The 23,554-nt window shown below is 32.0% G+C and overlaps 2 protein-coding genes across 4 annotated transcripts in view; one reads left to right on the top strand and one right to left on the bottom strand.

Moving 5' to 3' along the window:
- The window catches only part of FAM162B (family with sequence similarity 162 member B), a 46,710-nt gene that overhangs the window by 6,873 nt on the left and 16,283 nt on the right, over positions 1-23,554 (top strand). The window lies entirely within an intron of this gene.
- The window catches only part of KPNA5 (karyopherin subunit alpha 5), a 42,975-nt gene continuing 25,167 nt past the window's right edge, over positions 5,747-23,554 (bottom strand). For 2 of the 3 annotated variants that reach the window (XM_074333483.1, XM_019741357.2), the window contains 6 exons: positions 20,567-20,730; positions 18,497-18,575; positions 16,610-16,735; positions 15,884-16,011; positions 13,110-13,288; positions 5,747-8,847 (listed from right to left, as the gene is read on the bottom strand). In XM_074333483.1, coding sequence (XP_074189584.1) covers positions 8,660-8,847; positions 13,110-13,288; positions 15,884-16,011; positions 16,610-16,735; positions 18,497-18,575; positions 20,567-20,730 — 864 coding nt within the window. In that variant the 3' untranslated portion in view covers positions 5,747-8,659. Of the gene's footprint in view, positions 8,848-9,165; positions 9,222-13,109; positions 13,289-15,883; positions 16,012-16,609; positions 16,736-18,496; positions 18,576-20,566; positions 20,731-23,554 lie in introns of all 3 variants that reach the window. The other variant, XM_074333482.1, reaches the window with a different exon arrangement.

The following is a 23,554-nucleotide window of genomic DNA, read 5'->3' as shown; positions in this document are numbered from 1 at the left end:
TGTTGGTTGGTTTTGTGACAAGAAACACAAAGTGTTTTCTATTTTTCCTTTCTAGTAAATTTTTATTGAAGTATCACCCATGCAGACAAGTGCACCAAAGTGCATACAGCTTGATAGATGTTTGTACATAGTGAACACACCTGCATCACCACTGCCCAGGTCAAGGTATAGAACATCCCCAGCAACTCGGAATCCTCCTTTCTGTCAGTCATTACCCTCCCAAAGGAACCATTCTTGTGAGTTTTATCACCATACTCACCATTCATTAGTTTTTGAATTTTATATAAATGGAATTACACAATATGCACTTGTGAACATGGATTCTTATACTCAACATTATGCTGTGAGATTTATCCACAAACTGTATACAGTGTGAATTCATTTACTTTTAGTATTACGATATTCCATTATATGAATGTGCCACAGTTTATCTGGATATTTGATCCAGTTTTTGGCCATTACAGATAATGCTAAAATTAACACTCTGTGCAAGTAATTAAAATGTTATTGAACTAGAATCACTAAGGGCCCCTTAAACTCTAATTTTCAACCAAAGTTCTACTGTTATTTGGTAATTGGATAGTCCTTCTGGTTATTCGTTTCATAGTTTGTAACTAGGTGGAACAGGTTTAAAAAGTCTTATAAACCAAGAACTATTAATTTCAAAATCTACTTTTAAATAATCAAAGTACTAAAACAGTACTTGTGAAAACAATTTTAAAAAGACAAAATCATTAGAGAAAGAAAAATAGTATGTAACAGTGGCATTCAAACTTGTTTGAGCAATCCCCAAAGCAACTTTTAAAATTATATATACCTTCTCCTCTCACATTTTTAATTTGGCATTATAATTTTTCACTAAATTTATTGGGATAACATTATATAAATTTCAAGTGTACAACTTTATAACGTGACATCTGTATAATTTTTAATCATAAATGTAAGTAGTTGAGTGACATAATTTCCAGTTTATTGTATATTAAATGTACCTTAAATATATTTTCCATCATAACTTTGAAGCTACATAGTTAGTTCATTCAATGGAGGATGTCTGCTTTGTAATGTTAAGGAAAAAGCCAGTCCCCACTGTCAAACAAACAAGCTAAATCAAACTGATACTGTTAGAAAAAGTCCTATTTTGATTTGAAAATGGAAATGTTAATACACATTCCTGTGATGATAATCTCACTTCTAAATTCAACTCTAAGATAGACAGAGAAGGCAGGAAACATTATGAGTTCACCCCCTACATGAACCAAGGCATTTTGCACCTGGCTCTCTTTGCTTAGCCCTCGTGGAACTCTTCCTCAGGAGCTATCTGTTCTTGAACTATCCATTTGTCACCCAGAAGGTTTTTTGCACCACAGAGCAAAGCATGAGTAAAATTCAAAATGGATGAGAAGTACTTTTTTGGCGAATAATAGTATTAAGTTGATTATGAGGAGAGATGACAAAGGAAAACCAGCAGACCACAGGTCTATTCTCAGACAAATCAAATTTAGGAAAAGTATATATGTTTATTTGTATATATAGTTTAAAGATCTAGAAATCAGTTCTGTTAAAAAAATATTTTACTCTGTATACTTCCTTGAGAGTTTTGTTTGTTTGTTTTTTTGTATACTCTGCTGAATCCTGAGACATTCTAAATATTATAGGAAAACCTGAAATGTTTATAAGGATGAGTATGATGATTTCTATTTCTGGTTAGATGGTAGACTAGATGTCCAGGGAAGTCACCTAGTATTGAACTATAAATTATAGATAAAACATTTTTTAGAGCATCTTTTAAAACACTTGGCTGAACTGTTGGAGAAAGAGTAAGATCCTTGCTACAGATAATAAGAAAGTAAAAATCGAGGGAGTTAAGCCCATCTTGTGCTGCTATTTGCCAAGGGGGCATCTGACTATCCTATGGGGGTCATGTGCTTGAAAGAACAGACAAAAACATGAAGCTGGAAAAAGCTGAGACTATAGATATCCATATGAAGCCAAAATCCCAGAAAGATTATACAGTCAGAGGATTGAACTAGCGTTTGGTGGTGATGGCAGTATGCCTGTATCAGTCAGGGTTCTACAAGAGAAATAGAACCAGTAGAAGATCACACACACCACTAGTCAATATATCTTTAATCTCCGGTTGCTGAGAATCCAGGGCTTTGATTAAAAACATTTTTGAGAACAAGATGAAGTTCACCTTGCCATCAAACCAGGAACTATCATGGGCTAATGGTAAGCATTTGGTACCACGGGCTAATCAGAGATAGCCTTAGTATGACAGTGGAATCTGGGTTTGGAAGGCAGAAATTCATGTGAGTAGGATGCCAAAGGTTCACTGGTTGATGGAGGAGTGGGTACTGACAATGACACTGTCCATAAATGTACAGTCAATGCATTATGAAAAGTGAAGGCATATGTCATGTTAAAAAATGTTTTCTCAGAGGCTGCTTAGAATGGCTATTATCAAAAGTCAACAAATAAGTTATTGGCAAGGATGTGGCGAAAAGAACACTCATACATTATTAGTAGGATTGTAAATTGGTGCAGCCACTATGGGAAAACAGTATGGAGATTGCTCAAAAAAATAAAAACAGAACTACCATATGACCCAGGAATTTCACTTCTGGGTATTTATTAAAAGAAAACAAAAACACTAATTTGAAAACATACATGCACACCTATGTTCACTGCAGTATTATTTAGCCAAGATATGGACGCAAGGTAGGTGTCCATTGGTAGATGAATAAAGAAGATACACACACACACACACACACACACACACACACACACACACACACAGAATATTAGCAATAAAAAATGAAATCTTGCCATTTGTGCCAACATAGATGGACTTAAAGGGAATTATCCTAAGTGAAATAACTAAGAAATACAAATACCACATGATTTAATTTATATGTGGAATCTAAAAAACCAAAAACAGACAGACAAAACAAAGACTCATGGAGACAGAACAAACTGATGGTTGTGACAGGAGGAGGGTTGGGGGATAAGTGAAAAAGGTAAAGGGAAAATGTTTCCTCCTTTAAAAGGACCAGTATAATTTTCAATCCCTAACAAAAATCCCGAAGACTAGGCTAGCAAGCCAGGATTGTCAGTTTTATGGCATAACTTAAATATCCTTTTCACATGAGAAAAAGGTGAGTCATACAAATGTACAAATCGTCAAGTTTCACATAGAAAAATTGTTGTAATAGGTTCAGAAAAAATTTCCTTACTGTATACTCTCCAATACTGTATACTGTATTGCAAAATTATTCTTTGAAAAATTTTAACTCTAGGATGCAAGTAGAAATAGATATCTATTTAAATATAGTAAGCTATGGCAAGGAATGACTAAATAGGTCAGCTAGAAAGACAACAGTCTTTATTTTTACACCGATGTATTTTTTTTATTTGGAGAGAACCTAAAAGATGTGAATGAACTTTATGAAAAAATTGTAAAATTTTGTTGAAATACAGTAAGGAAGATTTAAAAAAAGTTCATGGATTGAAAGTATCATTAAGATGCTGTCCAAACTTGTCCTATAGATTAAATGTAATTTCCTCCAAAATCCCTATGGGGCCTTTCATGGAATTTGACAAGTGGATTCTATATTTATATGGAAATGCAAAGAGCTAAGACAATCATGGAGAAGGGAGAAGGCTTGCCCTACTAGAGATATAATGCTGTAACCACAAAATGGAATAGTATACAGCAAAGAAAATGGACCGCAGATATAAGCATCAACATGAATCTCAAAAGTTAACACTGAGCTAAAAAAAAAAAATCACAAAATGCATAAAATACTCCATTTTATACATTTCAAAACAGGCAAGTAAATCTATATATCTTAGGAATACATACATGTGAGCTGAACAATGAGGAAAAACACAAGAATTAATAAAATCCAGAGTAAAGATCACAAGGTCTGATAATTTATTAAGCTGAGTAGTGAATAAATAGGTGTTCATTTTATTAGTCAGTCTTCTTACACATTATTCTCTGTGTATATTTTATAATAAAACAATTTAAATGAGAGAATGTTCAGAAAAGTCATGTTGAAGCCCTAAATAGAGTATATTAAATATTGCCATGCTATTATCAGTAATAGATTTTAAAAACATGTTAACTATAACTGAAAGCGAACAGGAAGGATCCCTCAAAAGTAAAGTTGTCCACAAGTTGAAAACATTCAATTTTTAAAGAACAGGCACTTTGGGGTATTACACATTGAAATCTCTAAACTGTCTACTGTTTACAAATTAAAGTCTACTGTTGGTACATTAGTTACTGAGTTCTTTACTTGGTGGGGTTGCCCCCATCAACATTTTAGTTCTGGTGCTGTACAGCATTGCTTGCCAGTGCAATTATTTGAAAAAGATTTTTCCTAACAATGGAAAATTGAAATGTTAGTGATATTAATAATGATACAATGCATATGTCTCCTAAAACTTAAACTACTGAAACAAACATAAAAATCATTAGATGTGCTACAAGGGGGCGGAGGGAATCATGTGCTCATTGAACTAATCAACTGTCCAAATATGAATGGAAAGAAAATTAAAGAGCATAAATAAAATTAAGCAAACATATCATTCAAGGGTGTCCATAGGGATTTCTGGGAAGCTGAACCCCAGTGTATACTGAAGTTTATCGTGTTTGACCTGTACATTGTATTTTCATATGTTCTAATTCATTTGCCACTAAAATTGCTGACTGCCTTACTGGAAGCAAGGCACCCTAAAAATAACTTATTCAATTACTTTCACTACTCTGTGATTAGCATACTCGTAGTTTCAAATACTAAAGGAAATGAAGCCAACCAAAAGAAAGAAAAACATTAGGCTAGGGGATCTAGGCTTGGCTACTGTGTGACCTTATGTTCCAGAGTACATTAGGAAAGTTAAATCAGACATTCCCTCCGATTTTTTATTAGGTTTAAACCTCTACTCCTTAGATAGAGGTATTGTATTGCATTAAAGTAACAGAAAAGGAAAAAATAATCTCAAATATGTGAATGCCCACTAATTGTCAAGATTTGAGATACAAAGATTAATCAGGCACATTTCCTATTATAGCAGAACACACGGATTCTAAAGCAAAAGGAACATACTAATTCAATCAGATATGCTACAAACAAAAATCTTGCTGGTTTTAGAAAAGTGGATAGAATTTTAATCAATGGGGGCATCTGCTTTTGCTCCGCTAGGAATACACAATCACAAGTGAGAACAAACAAAATAGACACATTTATATGAATGCAATTGTAAAATAGTATTTTATTATTTTTAATATAGTACTGTAACATTTCATAATATTGCATACTGCTCAGATATTGATTTATTTAGTCAAGCAACATCTTCCCTTCATCCCACTCCCCAACCAGAATTTAAAGATGCATTGTCCTTTTAGAGCCCTACCATATTGGCTCCTAATATGTCACATTTTATAAAACAGTAATGCTATGAACTAAAATGAGTAAAGGTTAACAATTACTTTGATTTCACAGTTGCACAAAGCAGCCAGTAAATTGCTGAATTTAGAACAGCAACAGAAATCCACTAAGACTTTGTATAGTTACTTTTTCCATAATGCTCCTTCTTAAGAGAAGAAAAAATATGAAGGCAAAGGTAATGCTTCTTTTAGTCCTTTACCCTACAAATCAAGCTTTTAACTGCAAATAGGTTTTAGTTACCAAATGATGTTATTTCTGTGCCAGCAGATTTTATTATTTATTTATTTAGTTACTTTTTGCTTTCTTGTTCTGGTGCTACCAGTAAGTGAACAAAATAACACTAAAAATTAAGTCCTAGGAACACCTTTCAAAATACTTATAGTAAAAAAACAAAACAAAACAAAACAAAACAAAAACAGGCCAGTGAGTCAAGTACTTATACATAAATATAAAACAAGCAAAATTGCATAGTTTGGTAAAAATTAAAATTCAATAAAACACTGAATTTAATTAAATAAAGGGCTCTTTCAAGTATTTTCTTGATTTTTGTATTAATGTTGCATGTGTTCCTCTTTGCAACATGTTTTATTCTTTTTGGCACAGTTTCTCGCAGATTTAAGTATAATAAATCTTAGATAAGCAAGTTAAAAACATGTTTTTCCCAAAAAAGGTCAGTGAAGAGTAATGAAACTATATTTTAGAGCATTTTAAATTGTTCATTTGAAAGAAGTAGTCATGTGGAAAAAAACTGTTAAGAACAAAGTACGAGTATTTGCTAGTCTTGGTTCAATGAAGTCATCACCATGTCAATAGCTGGTCCCAACTATATAGTCCCTTGTATTAAAATCTAATCAAATTAATTATCCAAGTAACAAATCAATGAAATTAAATATAACTTTGTATTTGAATACTTAAAATATGGTCATCTGTGTAGTTAGAGATATGTTTGTTTTACTGGCTAAAATTTTAACATCCTCCCATCAAAGGTTATTGTGTGTGTGTGTGTGTGTGTGTGTGCACGCGTGCACACGCACACAAACATACATATTAGTTTTCCTTCTATAAGAACTATTTTGTTTGAAAGACTTGGCTTAGAGATTTGTTAATGTGACTACAGGGCCCCCAAAATAAAAGCAGGCACAGCTGGTTAGTTTATGAATTATGCTGCATTATTAAGTCAACTGATTACAAAGAGTGGAATACCCTGTCACCTAATAGTTTGAACCATCCATACCACAAAAGTGTTTATCTGATAAATTCACCATCAATTTGGTAACCTTTAATATAAACACCCTGTTCTTTTAAACATACGTAATGCAAAAGAAAAACTTTTTATGCTACATAACTTCCACTACAATAAAAAGGGCACAGACACAATCCTCTAGTTAATATAGAAGAGGTTTGGCAGATACAGTCAGCATCATGGACACCATTTAAACCTGTATTTTATAGCTGTAGGTTTTAAGTGTCTTGACAAATGTTTACTTTCAAGATATATAATTTACAAAGTGCCATACTATTTAAAACTACTCATATATACATTTTATTCTTGTAACACGCCTCTGATTTCCAGCAGAAACATTATAAATGCTATCATAAACAAAAATCTTCCTTTACAGAATAGACTATGAATCATATCAAAAATGCTTCAGTTCCCATCTTAAAACAGTAGTAAACTATTTTTTAAATAAGTATTTTAGTTCTATAATTGGAAATGTAAATAACCTGCATATAACTACAAATGAAAAGACCAAGTTCAACCATATCTGTTTAGAAAACTCTACCAAATATAGTACTGTGAGAGTAACACAGACACACACATACCAGGGGTGCCAAAAAAATGTATACATATGACTTGTATTCATCTTTTGTCATCGGTATATATTATTACAATTTTAATACAGTTTTTTCCTTTCTTAAAATGTGTATGCATTTTTTGGCACCCTTTGTATATATGTATCTATAAATAAATATATATGTAATTTTTCTATTGAAACTTTTTTAAGTTTCAGTTTGAAGAGGTTTTGCTTTTAATACATAAACACATACATTATATTGATCAATCTGATACGATGTTATTTAATACACTGATTCATGACAAGAAGCAGTATGACCCTCTGTGTATTATCAAAAATTTTCCTAATATAGATTTCAAGTATATTAAAGAATCCTTAGCAATTTTCATTAATATCATCTTTTAACGTCTAAACATTAAGGGTATTTAATAAACTTTAGCACATAACAAGTAGATTTCTCCAGGATAATTTTGCCATTCAAATACCTAAATTCATTATTAAACAGAAAATGAAACTTCAATTACTGCTCTGAAAAATCAGAGAAAGAATTACAGTATTATTTTTGCTATGCAGCACTACTTTAGATTCATAAAAGCATCTCTATCATGATGCTTTTTAAAATGAGTGAAAAAATAATAAAACACTATTTCAAAAATGGTAGCACATTTGGTCGAAATACAAAATATACTAATATAATAGCATTTATATGTTAAAAACACAAATATTAAATGTTGTGTAATCACTTTAATGTGTTCAACATGAAGAACAGTTTATCTCTTCACAATTGTCACGTTTTAATTGATGATCAGTACAATTATTTCTTCTGTGTTTTATAAATAAATTTTACAGGTTTTCTGTTGTAATTTTTTTCTTTTGCAAAGTTTAACCTACAGCACAGTGATTTATAATTTAAGGTAATAGATATTTTCACATTCTAATTTAGTTTTTATACTATTTCATGCTTCTAAAGCTTTTTTGTTTTGTTTCTGCTTCAAGTTAGAGGTAGATTTAGTAGAGATTGGGCCTGTGAGACTTACTGCCAAAATGCAATTATAAATATCTGTACTGCTAATATGCAGTTTCCAAGAATGCTAGAAAAAAAATTCAGAACCGTATGTAATACTTTATCAAAGTTCTCCTTTTCAAGCTTCAAATTATTAAATAATTTCATAATTTATTTAATTGTTCATAGATTAAAAATAGATAAAACAATAAAATACATAAATACAGGCACACAAAATAAAAACAAAATTACAGTGTTGTATCTGAATGGAAACTTTTGCTTTTTAAAAGTGCATCAACTTCTTTTTCTGTTCTACATAAAAACATGTCAAACATTTCTACTGACATTGTAACAAAGAAGAGACATCTGAAAATACCCTTTTTAGCCATTAATTTTCCCCCACCAAGTTAAAGTTGAAACCCTTCCATTGGTGCTTCCTGCTGCTGAAACACAAACTGTTGTTGGTTTTCATCCACCTGAGGTGCAATGCTGGGGTCGTCGTCTTCTACACCAAAGTAATGTTCAATCAGATCAAAAGCCTTTTGGTAAATTTCTTGATTTTCATGGCTTTGCAGAAATTCAATTTTATCCAGACCTATTATACAAAGCATATATATAAAAACAAAATTGTTATTCAAGTTTCAACATATATTTAAATCAAAATAATGATTTAATAGCATCCATCAGTCCACTGAGAATGGGATTGTTATTTTTATCTAAATTTCACACGTACTGATAACCAACACTATTGCCTTATTCTTCAAGAATGAGAGTATGGGGCAGCATGGTATGAGGAAGTAGCACATGCCTAAGAGTAAGGTCATAGACTCTACCCTGCTAGTTATGTCATTTTGCTCAGGTAAGTTTGGTTCTTCTGTACTTTAGCTTCTCAATTTTAAAATGACAGTCTTACATTATGTAACTCCACAGATCTTTTCCAGAGTAATTATGCTAAATAAAAAGCACAACCTGGAAAGCAACAAAACAAAAACAAATGAAAAAAGTGAAACTCGAGCAAACTAACACATGTACATTCTCTTATAGGATAAGCCAGAGAGTATCAATATGGAATAAATGAGTACTATTTGTAAATCCAATATAGCTACTATGTAATTTTTAAAAAGTACCACCAATAAGTGAAACTGAAAAAGCCCATTTTGATTGGATAAGGAGAATCCATAGCACTCTACTTTATTGCTCACAAGAAAAAAAAAATCTACACACAAATCTGAGTGATGCTGAAAATATTTTTAATTTAATTATAAATAAACCTTTTCAATTATATTATTGCAGGACATAAAGAATAAGTAAAATAGTCATATCTATTTACAATCATAGACTATGACAAACTCTAGTATAACTTGGGGTCAATATAATTAACGTAGTAAGAAAACATTCTTAAATCACTGATTAATACCTTGTATTTATATAACATCTTAACCAGTGACATTATATAATTTGAAATAAAGGCAAAGTAATATCCCAGGCATGGTTTAAGAATCATAATAAAAGCTTGAATCAACCATACAAGTTAATGGCACTTAAGACGCCAAGGGAATATTTAACAGAAATCCATTAAAAGGAAAAAACATCAACTTATATTCATGCTTTATCCTAAAATAAATTCCATGTGAGTTAAGTGTTTTAAGAATCCAATCAGAAAAATCTAGCCAAAAAGAAAAAAATAAAATAATCACATCTCTGTAGGGAATTTGTAAACTATGAAGGAATAGATGATTAGATCGAGTCATTTATTAAATATAAATGAACATGATTTATCTTATTAAAATAAAAAAATAAAAAATGGGAGAAAAGCCATATTAAAGTAAACAACTGTAAAATGAAATTAATTCAAATTTTTACCAAAGAGGAGACAAATAGATAATTGGTCAAAGTATAATAAATATGGAATTCAGATGAGGAAACACACTAACATGGAAAATACACACCACCTTCTACATGAGATAAAACAGGAGACATGTAAAAGAAACTTGGTGATACTATTTTACATCTGCGAAGTCAGCAAAATCAACAAAACAGGTAGAGGTGTTAGAGCAGATTCATACAATGCCAGTGACATTGTCAAGTAACATGTCTTTGGAAAGGAAAATGAGAAACATACCAAAAGCTTAGAAACAGGTCTATGCCTAAAACTGTAATAACATTCCTAAAATTTTACCCCATTATTTCAACAGAAAAAAACTATATTCAGAAAGATGCTTATTTTGTCATATGTAAAGTGCTAAACAAAATGGGAACAAATAAATGGTCAAGCACAAGCATATGGCTAAAACTGCACTCAGTATGGCTAAAATGACACACAATATTCACTCAATGTAATATTATGTGGCTGTTAAAAATGCAAATATTATGTAGAAATATAAAATTTCTCCAAAATCTTAAAAAGTGGAACACAAAACTATACATGCACTGCAATTGTATCAATATAAAGTATTTGGGTATAAGGACAAAGTAAAAAGAAGGCAAATAATGAAAATAAACTGCTATGGTAACAGAATTAAGTGTAACTTTAAAAAGTATTTAAAAAAATATTACACTTTTTTTATACAAAATATTTCTGTGGAATTGGAGGGGGGAAATGCTTATGGAAATTAATTAGGAACTGACTAACTCTCAACAAACTGGGTACAGAGGGAATGTACCTCAACATAATAAAGGCTACAAATGACAAACCCACAGCTAACATCACACTCAGTGGTGGAAAGCTGAAAGCTTTTCCTCTGAGACCAGGAACAAGACATGGATGTCCACTCTCAGCACTGTTATTAACATAGTATTGGAAGTCCTAGCCAGAGCAATTAGGCAATAAAAAGAAAGACAACGCATTGAATTTGGAAAGACAGAAGTAAAACTGTCACTATTTGCAGACGACTATATTATATATAGGAAATCCTAAAGACTCCACCATAAAAACTGTTCAAACTAATCAACTAATTCAGTAAAATTTCAGGATACAAAAATCAATATATAAAAATTTTTTATGTTTCTATACACTAATAAATAGAAAGAGAAATTAAGAAAACAGTCCTATTTATAATTGTATCCAAAAAAATACCTAGGAATAAATTTAACCAAGGAAGTTCAAGACCTGTACACTGAAAACTATGATAAAAGAAACTGAAGAAGGCAAATAAATGGAAAGATATTCTGTGCTCATGGAATGGAAAAATTAGTATTAAAATGTCCACACTACCCAAAGTAACCTATGAATTTAATGCAACCCCTATCAAAATTCCAGTGGCATTTTTCACATATAGAACAAACAATCCTAAAATTTGTATGGAACCACAAAAGACCCCAAATAGCCAAAGCAATCTTGAGAAAGAACAAAGCTGGAGGCATCATGCTCCCTGACTTCAAACTATACTGCAAAGCTGTAATAATCAAAACAGTATAGTACTTACATAAAAACAAACCAATGGAACAGAATAGAGAACTCCCAAATAAACCCAGACATATATGGGAAATTAATTTATGACAAAGGAGCCAAGAATATACAAGGGGAAAGGACAGTCTCTTCCATAAATGGTGCTTAAAGACTTGAACTTAAGACTCGAAACCACAATACTCTTAGAAGAAAACACGGGTGGTAAGCTCTTTGACATTCACCTTAGGAATGATTTTTTGGGATTTGACATCAAAAGTGAGGGCAATAGAAGCAAAAATAAACAAGTGGGACTACATCAAATAAAAAGCTTCTGCACAGCTAAGGAAACTATCAACAAAATGAAAAGGCATAGGAGAAATAGAAGATTTGGAGAAAATACTTGCAAATCATATAACTGATAGGGGTTAATATCCAAAATGTATAAAGAATTCATACAACTCAGTAGCAAAAAAACAAAGAACCCAATTAAAAAATGGGCAGATGATTTGAAAAGACGTTTGTCCAAAGAAGACATACAGATGTACAACAGGTACATGAAAAGGTACTCAACGTCACCAACCATCAAGGAAATACAAATCAAAACCACAATGAGATTTCACCTCACACCTGTTAGAATAGCTATTATCAAAAAGACAAAAGATAATGAGTGTTGGTGAGGTTGTGGAGAAAAGAGAACCCTTGTGCACTGTTGGTGGGGTTGTGAATTGATGCAGCCACTATGGAAAACATATGGAAGTCCCTCAAAAAATTAAAAATAGAACTACCATATGAGCCAGCAATCCCACTTCTGAGTATTTATCCAAAGAAAACATAAACACTAACTCGAAAAGATATATGCACCCCTATGTTCACTGCAGCATTATTTACAACTTAAGTGTCCATCCATGGATGAATGGATAATAATGTGATGAATATGTACAATGGAATTACTATTAAGCCATGAAAAGAAGGAAATCTCGTCATCTGTGACAAGTGAAATAAATCAAAGAAAAATACTGGATGATGTCACCTATGTGGAATCTGAAAAAAAAACAGAAAACACAAAAGCCAAAAACCTGAGCTCATAGACAGAAAAAAGATTGGTGGTAGCCAGAGGCAGGCAGGGGAACCCAGTGGGTGAATAGGTGAAGGGAGTCAAAAGGTACCAACTTCCAGTTATAAATAAGTCATAAGGATGTAACGTACAGAATGGAACTATAGTTAATAATACTGCATATATGAAAGTTGTTAAGAGAGTAAATCTTAAAGGTTCTCATCACAAGAAAAAAAGATTTTTGTAACTGTATAGTGATAGATGTTAACTAGACTTACTGTGGTGATCATTTTGCAGTCCATACAAACATTGAATCATGTTAGACACCTGAAATCAACTTAATGTTACATGTCAATTATATCTTTCTTTAAAAAAAGAATTGACTGTAATTATAAATTTTTAACTGACTGCTTACCATATGCTTCCTCAATGAGAGCACAGTATGGATTAATGCCTATCCCATTCTGCTTAGATTCTTGTTCTCCAAGACGTAAAATATTTTCAAGTCCATTTAAAGCCACTTGGACTATTTTAGAGTCCATAACAGTCAATAGGTCACAAAGTGGTTTAATGCAGCCTAAGGCTACCAAATACCTTCAGAGTAATTAAAAAAAGGTGGGGGAAAACATTGAAAAAGACTTAAATATTATTTATAGCAAATGACACGAAAATATTCTTCAGTGAAATGTTATATAAACAATTAAGGAAAGTGTTCTTATAAACTCAAACATTAAAAACAATTCAATAGGCACTTACACAGGAACCAGAAAACTTTTTTTACTCTTCCTGTTCTCATAATTTAGCATAATTAGTAATAAATGGTATTACAAATATTATAAAAATATACATGCAAGCAAATTGGTACTTGGGCCTGTTTTTGCATGGCATAACAACACTTAGCGGGTTAGAGGTTTTTTGTTGTTTATTGTAAAGGTGGTCCTATGTACACACATAGGGGTCATATGGGGGTAGGTAGAAATGGAGAGGGAAAAGAAGATCCAAATCAAACTTCAGGAAATTTCCCACACACAAAAAAATCACAGCTAATGTTCTGAAACGTTTGCTCTGTTTCAGAAGCATACAAGGCTTCTAGGAGCAAAATAGGGCATGTTGTGAATAATTTTAATAAATAATGCTGACAAAAATTACTGGTTTTCAGAATGCTTTGTTCTTTTCTAGTTCTTATTAGCTCTTTTTCCATTCTCTAAAATGTAAATAAGGTAACTGATTTGCTCCCTTGGCAAAAGTTCATATTAAGCATAAAGGTAAAAAATATGCTCTGAAGTCAGACTGCATGGCTTCAAATCCCAATTCCACTCCTTATTTGTCGTGTGACTTTGAGTAACTGCTCTGTGCCTCACTTTCCGCATCTTAAATTGGGAATAATAATAGTACCAAATTCAGAGGGTCGCTAAGAGGATACAATAGGCATTCAATAAAAGTTAGTTTCTATCTTTTAAAAAAAATGTACACACCTTCACTGGAGCATTCACTTGCCATATACTATACTGTAATTCATCAAATATATTTGTTGAATGAATAACTGTATCAGAGAGTTACGGAATTAAAGGAGATAAAAGATGTGAAAGCACCTGATATACTACTGGTACTCAGTAACTGAAATGATTTAGCACAAAAACTGGCAATGTTAGACACTTCACAAACATTAGTGGTATGCATGCTAAACCTAAACTGAGATCAAGACCTCTTCCCATATACTCAGACTTAATGAAATGGTGAAAATGGTTAGCAAAATAATGATCTGATTTATTCATACTAATAAATTTAAGGAATGACATATGGAATAGATATGATGATGAAAATAAATAGAAAAGATACAACTGTTTGTAGGTGAAAAACAAACTTTGGATCCTAAAGCAGATATAAATAACACTAGCATTAAAAAAATACAAACTAGAACAAAGCAAAGATCTTGTTTTATTACTGCTTGTATTCATGACAGAAACGAAATGGAAGTACTGATTAAAGCAAAGAGGTGGAATGGAAAATAAAAAGCAGAGACAGATGTTATCAATATATAGAGATATGAATCTGAGAGAGCAAGATAATAGTATAAATGAAGAAAATGACAGATAATGATTTCACAATAGGTAGATTTCAATTTGTAAAATAGCATAGTAGCCTGACTTCTTCTTTTGCAAATTAAGAAACAAATCAAATATTCATTAGAAAATACTTCCTACATAGTCAGTCACTTCAAGAAACCTAAAAAATCCTGAGTTTCATGGAAGGATCTTCATAACAAGAAAATTCTATAGGATGTTAGGCTTTTGTAGAAGTACAAAGTAGAACTTTGCTGTGGGGGAAAAAAGAGCAAAAGTACAAGATGAAAAGAGACTTAGAAATCAATACTGATCATAAAAATTATGATTATTACAAATAATAACAGCTAATCATAATAGAGAACTTAACGTTTAGGCACCACGCTAAGCACTTTAAATGTATGAACTGCATTTAAGTGTTAAGCTCTTACTATAAGGTACTATCCATTATTGAATCCATTTTAAAAAATAAAGGAACTGTATGTTAGAGAAGTTAAATGACTTTGTCAAGGTCACACGACTTTTACTGAAGAAGGATTTGAAAGCATGCTGACTTCAAAGCCCATGTATCTACTATTTGTGCTGTTAGTAAAAGAAATAAGCAAATTAACAATAAAGGACCTAGATTAAAAAAGCTATGATAAAAAAGAAAATAGTATAGAAAAATAAAAGATACTATCCACAGATAAATCTAACAACAATTAGAAGAACATTATATAAACAAATGGGTATTTCAGTTTTATTTTAAATTAGTACATATTCAACTTTATTAGCCATTTCTATATAATAAAGTAACATATATGTGATACAATGGTCTAAAAAATATTTAATGCCCATGAAATATATTTTGCAAATTAACATAGACTATTTTTTTCAGATTTCTAATCTGTTTTCATAAATAGTCTACAAAGGAGAATGATGTTAATTATAATTTAAATGAAAAAAATAAACCAGTGTAAATGAATGACATAACTGGTATAAAACACTGTCATTTCACATTAGAAATTCTATTTTTTAAATAACAAAATGCTTTAGTTTCATCAACAAATAAAAAGTACGTATTATTTCTAATTTTATCTCATTTACATTTAAAAAACAATTAAAAAAAAAATCTGTATCACACAACCTTATTTGTTCTGGAGTGCCTCCTGATGTTGCATTAGTTATAGCCCAAGCTGCTTCTTTCCTGGTACGAAACTCTGCTTTCTGAAGAATTTCAATCAAAACAGGAACAATATCTGCATCTATAACAGACTGAAGAGGAAAAATGATAGAGTATAATCAATGCAAATACAGTTTTAAAAATATGAGTAAGTAGAGGGATCTTGAAACTCATGGCTTTAAATGTCAGGTTTTTTGGAAATACCTTTCGAAATATTTTGTTTATTTCAACAAACTTTCACATACTTTCAAGTCTGGAGAATATATTAGCAGAAATTAAATTTTAAAGGTCATAAAACACAAGGCAGATGATTGATCAAATGGATAAGTAATTACTGACTCAAGGAGCTTGGCAGGGCCCTAATACATCATTATTTAAAAGTTTTCAGAGGAAGATCATTGCCTAACTTTTCTTAAACTAATGAAAATCGATCCCTTTTTAAAGACTAGCCATTATGTGTCAGGCAATGCTGGACAATTATATATATATAGTTACTATTCCTCATTAGAATACTGTTAAGCAAATGCCATTAAAGGTGAAAAGGCTTTTTTCCTTTAAAATACTTTTCAAGAATCTTTTAAGAATCTTTTTTAGTAACTCACTAAAAAACATTAATGATAAAATGCTGACTTTTTTTCCAAACTAACTTCTGAGATCTTCCTGTTTTCTCAGATCTGAAAGGTTATTTACCTGAATCTGAGCTCTATTTCCAGCAGTAATGTTAGAAACAGTCCAACAGGCTTCTTTTCTGATTGACTCCTTTGGACTACTCAGTAAGTGTAAGAGACAGGGTAATGCAGAGCAATTCAAAACTACCTAAAACAAAAGTTAGAGATGGAAACAGAGTTTTATAGGAAAAAAAAAGAAAACTACACAAAAATACACTAATGAGTTATTTAGAAATAAAAAAAAACATTCTGAAAAACCAAGTCAAGAAAAGAGAAATTTCTCTCAAAGTAAACCTTAGGCACTTGCTGTCTTCTACTCTCCCAACTTTACCAAAACTTGTCTGTTAATGTAGTGAAGTGCCCTGTTCTCAATGCACTAAAATGTAAATAAGCAGGACATTCAGAGGTATGTCCTTCAAGTTTACAAATGCACTCAGAGTTCAACTGATATATTAATAACTATTTGAAGAGAGATTTGGTGATTGGATCCAACCAAATCTCAGGATCCAACCTCCAGTTTTGCCAAATAAATTGATGAAAAGAAACTTGGTGTAGAGTAAGTCTATTTGTTTCATTAAAATTTTTATTGTTCCACTTTTGTAAAGAAGTATATTCTGCTTTGTCCCTTTATTATTTTTTCTATGGCAAGATTATGTTCCTATTTTCAAAATACCCACGATTTACAATAAATTTACTTGGTGAAGGAAGTGTGAAGCAGTGGACTGCAATTCGGCTGAAAACTGTGTATGTTTATAAGGGAATTTTCACGTAAAGAGCTACTTTAAATTGATAATTATCAATTACTAAGGCTCAGCTGTTTAATAACTAAGGTAAGTATCTAAGTAGAACTTTTAAAGATTAAAAATGAAAGAAAATATGTAGATTAGAATAAAAAGTTTACTGTCTGGTGAGAAACAAGAGAATTTAATGTGTAACAGAGTTTAAGTTTTGTCTTCAAGACTATCCCAGATCTGAAGACAATCTTGATATCACACCTTTTTTGGTATCTCACATACATAGTTAATTACCAATCCGAGGAAGTGTTTCCTCGTTATCTTTCCTTCCATTTTCATAATCTAGGTCTTCAATCTATCTATGCGGTTCCATTTGCAATCCCACTTCTAACTTATTTATAATCAATCATCCTTTCACTAAGTTTCTTTTCTAGTCAAGTTTAGTGCCTCTTATACCTTACACATGTCTGCCTCTGTGTCTGCCTCTGTACCTATGTTCACATAAATCTCTTTTAGTCTACCTTTCTTCTCTCTCTTTAAAAATTTTATTGGAAAATATATTGGGGAACAGTGTGTTTCTCCAGGGGCCATAAGCTCCAAGTAGTTGTCCCTTCCATCTAGTTGTGGAGGGCGAAGCTCACTGGCCCATGTGGGAATTGAACTGGCAACCTTGTTGTTCAGAGCTCGAGATTTACCCAACTGAGCCACCCAGCCACCTCTTGTCTCTCCTTTGAAGATCTAGCTTTAGTTCCAACTCCTTTATAGAATCTACATCGATTTCTCAGCACACAATTCTTTTTTAAACTTTTATAGCTTTTACTGACCAATCAGCTCTCAGAAAATACATACCACCTTGGGTAATTTACTTTGTTTTAATATACATTTTGTTTGTTTTAATATATATTTAAATATATATTTTTTCTCTCCAATTGAACTGTAAATCCCTCAAGAGCCAAACTGCTATCTTGTACTTCTTTACAATGGTATAGGTTGAAGATAGTGCTTCATTTGAGGCTGATCACTTATTACCAAGAATATGCTTACTGTCACATGACAGATGCCTGTATAATTATGGTAATGCTATAGTCTTGATTAATTTGTAATCAAGTGGTACAAACATGATAAACTTCTTAATGTCCTTCATGTTAATTTACCATAGTAAAGTCTGAACTCACCTGTGTTTGAATATCATCACCAGTCACAATATTACCAACTGCTCTTAATGCAGGTGATACAACTTTATAATCATTGTGCCTAAAATAATAAAAATATGAACTTACAGACTATGTAAGAATTTAAAATTTACAGAAAAGTTGCAAAAATAATACAAAAAAGTTCCCCTATACTCTTTACCCAGAGAGCCCATTCAAGTTTCACTAATTATCCCAGTAATATCTCTATAACAAAGAACCTAATTCAGGATCATGTGCTGTACCCAGTTGTCATCTCTCTCTAGTCTCTTTCAATTCAAAACAGTTATTTAGTTTTTCCTTGATTTTCATGAGCTTCACATTTTTGATGATCACAAGCCAGTTATTTGGTTTTGCTCAGTGTTTCCTCATGATTAAGACCCATGTTATATACTTTGGGCTGGGATAACACAAATGCTATTGTATTTTCATTACATAGTAATGGATAGCATATGGTATCTGTTTTGTCCATTATAGTGGCACCGAACTCTGGTCGCTTAATTAAGATGGTGTCTGCCATATTTCCGTGCTTTGACATTACTGTTTTTCCCTTTATAATTAATATTTCAGAAGGAAATACTTTTAGACTATGTAAAATCCTATCCCTTAACCCACTTTCACCACTAGTTTTAGCATCTCTTGATGTTTATTGTCAGTATTACTAATTATTATTACTGTTGCCAATGATGATTTTCTATTACTATCATTCCAACTACATGCCTTTTCTATCTATTGATCTATCTACTTATTTAGTGTGGAATTATGGATTCCTATTTTATTCAGTAAGTTATACGACATTAATATAATTTATTTCAATGTTCAATTCATCCCAGGTTTGAACAGGAGTGCCTTCACGTGGGCTCTGTGTCTTTTTAACACTTCAGCATTCTTTGAGCACTCATTACTTTCTGGGTTCATCTTATTTTTTCTCAGTCCCAGCCCTGGAATTAACCATTAATCAAAGAATCCTGGTTCCTGTTAATGAAGAGTAGTGTTCAAAAATCAAGACCTGAGAATTTGGTGAGCTCAACTTGTTAGCATAAATGTGTCACTGCTCTGAGGCCTTTTAAGAGGACACACACACACACACACACACACACACACACAGAGTTTACATATATGTTTATTTCTACATGCATCTCTTTAATGTTGAAAGCCATGAGTTCACATTGACACCTCCAACTCTAATACCACAAGATTATTCTGGCTTTCTTCCTTTTCATATCTATAAACCCATTCTCTGAGAATAAGAAACTGGCGTCTATGATCAGAATCTCCCTATGTATGACCAATCTTTTGATCCAGCTAAGCTGCTATGCTCCGGTGTGCTGGCCCACCCCCTGCTCCAGCCTGTTTGTCTGCTCCACCCTCAAGTGTGGGCCCTGATCCTCCCATTGCACTTCCCTGCCCACCCTCCTCAGATGCTATCCTCACACTGGGGCCTCAACTCCTTATCAGACCTCTCTTCTCTGTGCCATCTGCACCGTGTTTGGGCCTACCTAATGACAAAAGAAGGAAAGAAGATAATACATTTTTAAAAGAAAAGGATGAAGGAACTATAATACCTTTTTAAAACAACTTTTCTTACAAGTTTTTAACTTCTTCATATAGAAAATCTGTTTTTAAAGAAGGTAGCAATTACAGCTCAGCACAGAGAAACATACTATCTTTAATACAAGTTAATTTTTTATACAAATTAATTATTGTAATTGATTATTGGAGAGTAGGAACTACATTCTATACTTCATGAACAGTATCTTGCACAACACTCTAGCAGATACCAGGCATTTCATACATACTTGTTGAATTAAGTCCCTCTCATTCATAAAGAGATCAAAACTAATGAAATTCATTAACAAAATGATTAATCCCAACCAGAGGATAGAAGATACAGGTTTAAGGGTCAACCTTTCAGCATTATAGCTATTCTGCAAAATAGGGTTGGTAGCTTTTCAATTCTTATTATAGCTAGTGACTCTTGAGAAGTTTATGAGGCTACCTAACTGTTCAACTTAATACAAAATCATACAAATAATAATCATAAATTATAGTTACATCAAAAGTTCCACCAATCTTCGACATACTCCAGAATCAATGACTGCTTGAATTTTATCATTGGGTCCATCAGAGAGATAAGAAAGGGCCCAACACACATCTGCTAATACATCTGGGTCACTGCTAAACAACAATCGTGACAGGACATTTAAGCAAGGTGAAACCTGGAAGGGAAGAAAGAGCCAATATTTAATTTTTTTCTCTATCTAAATCCAAGTTTCTTTAGGGAACTATAGAAACTCATTTTAAAACAAAAATTTAATGCTACAAAACATACCAGAGAAATTAAACAGTCTGCTGTTTTAAAATTATGATCAGATATAAACATGAAATTGATTATAACTTCTATTACTCTTACATAAGGTATATGGTAATTTAAAGGTTTTTTTTTTTTTTTTAAATCAAACATGTATTTGGGATACCCTACCCATGTCTAAATCATATATACACACACTCCCAAAATAGCATACCAAAACTGAGAGAAGTAAAAATGTTTAAGTGCTTAATACAATAATCGTCATGGAATATGATCCAACTTAAATGAACCTCACTTTATTTATTACATGTATATTATAGGAAGTAAATCTAATAATAATTTGAGAAGTAAAGGTGTAAAAATACAAAAGAAATTTGAAGGGTTTTTAAGTGGAAGACACTAATAAACTGTACTTCTTCTCAATTAACACCCTAAATCTTCAATTAAAAACACACACACAACAATAGAGATCTTACTTCTTCTTCCATTCATACTATAACTACAATTAGTTAGCTGGGAGGTGAGCAAGTCACTTCACTTCTCTGAGACTCAGGTTTTGAATCTGTGAAACAGAGGCTTAATTAGATAAATTCTATGATCCTTCTTCTCACATCAGACAGACCTAGGTTCAAACACTACTAAGCAGGTGTGTGACCATGGTCAGATAACATCTCTAAACCCCAATTTCTTCATTTATAAATCAGAATACCACGGTAGTATTAAGTTAGTAAGAATGCATGTAGCATCTTAGAACAATGTCTGGCATATAGCACTCAGATGTTAGCTCTTTTTATTGTCATTATCAGTATTGAGTCTATATTCCTTAAAGATTTTTTAAAAATCAGCAACCTAACATATCCCTTAGGCTCTCACCCTCAGATAAGAGTTGTATGTAAATGTTAGACATGGCACAAATGAAAAGTGATGACAGCTCTTTTATGGTGTAATATTTTAGATGATTTTTTCTTTCATCTCTATTTTGGAGAGAGAAAAGGGAATGCTGGAGGAATGACCCTGAATAGGAAAGACAGAAAGCTATATAGTACACAAGCAGATGATCTAATTTTATAAATGAGAATGGGAAAAAATAACCAACAATGACAGGAAAGTATAATAGGTAGGTACCAATTATACTCTGATGACAGGATGCCAAATGTAGTGATGATAATCTATGGAAGTTCTCTTCTAAGTGCTTCCATTTTCTCGCTGAAGTAGGAAGCAAGGTCATAGGCTGAGAGTTAAGAATGAAGGAGAAAAAAGTACACGTAGGAGGACAGAAGAGAAAATAAACAGTCTCCTAATTAATAATTCTTTTTTGCCAGCTGTTAAATAATGTTTATTAACCAATATTATTATAAATGTGATTTGATCCAAAGTTCAGATAACCGCATGACTTCTCATGATCCATCCATGTATCTTCTCAAAGTCCCTAATGTTCCATGAGATATTTCAAAAGGAAGCTTAGAAAAATGTGGTTTAGACTACTGGTTTTATAGATTATCAATTTTATAAATTTCAGTATCTTTCAAAAAGCAAATTCTTCAGGAAAAACATATTACATAAGTCTTAAGGTATCATCCACATGAAACACAATTTTTTAAATGAGTTACTACAAAATTTTAAAATGAGTTATTACAAAAATTTAAAAAATCTTTACTGTTTGCCTATGGCTGAAGGACTCTTAAAACCATGTAACAGTTAGAACAAAAAGATCTCAAAATATAAATACTGCTTTAAAAAAGAATCCAACACTGCTACTAAGCAGAAGAAAAGAAAAATCAAACATGGCATTTTAAACTAATTGTAACTTACAACTACTATCACATAAATATTAACTCAACATACACATATATGGATGCATGCCCTTTACTTTAAAATGGAAAAAAAAGAAAACTCTCAAAACCAATATATTTTAAAGAAAAAAATTTTAAGGAGAAAAGCAATGCAAAAACCAAAGTTCATTTAGTAAAAACTCAATTAAATATGGGTATCCCATACCATTTTTAAGAGGCAAAATTTTAAAATTACTATGATTGCTAAAACCATGAATATAATTAGCAAGCCAATTTTACATATGCATATCTAAACATATAAAGAGCAGGTGAAGGGATTCATTATCATTAGATGCATTGACTGTTATTTCCTCAGACAAAATATGAACATTGTCTTTCCTTTCAATTCTATAACAATCATTGCCAAATTATCAGTTTTTAAATATAATATATATTCAAATGTATTTTTAAAAGGCCATTTGAAAGATACTTGTGCACCTCATAAATATTATTTTCCTTGTATTATACCCAGTCCAAATACTCATTCCTTCCCCTTCTATTATCAAAATGAAAATAATACAAACTCCTTACAAACTGAATAAGGCAGTTGCTACAACGTTATTTTATAACTTGTTACCTTGAGTAAATATAAGTATAGCTTACTCAAAACTTTTCTCTAAGATTTAGTTGATCGTTCAAAAACATAGCTTTGAACTCCATGGGTCCACTTATGTGCAAATTTTTTTCCATATATGCCAGTAGTGTTTTCCATCCAAAGTTGGGAGTCTGTAGACACAGATGGCCAATTGTACATGTATACATTGATCTATGCCAGTATTATAGGGGACTTGAGCATCCAAAGTTTGGTATCCACGGCGGGGGGTGGGGTGGGGGGGCGAGGTCCTGGAACTAATCTCCCATGGATACCGAGGGACAACTAAGTTTTCAGGGAGTCAAAAG

The sequence above is a fragment of the Rhinolophus sinicus genome, linkage group LG05 (genome assembly GCF_036562045.2).
Source record: "Rhinolophus sinicus isolate RSC01 linkage group LG05, ASM3656204v1, whole genome shotgun sequence".
NCBI classification, from domain to species: Eukaryota; Metazoa; Chordata; class Mammalia; order Chiroptera; family Rhinolophidae; genus Rhinolophus; species Rhinolophus sinicus.
Note: the sequence above shows the minus strand (reverse complement) of the source record. Positions and strands in the feature narration are given on the sequence as shown.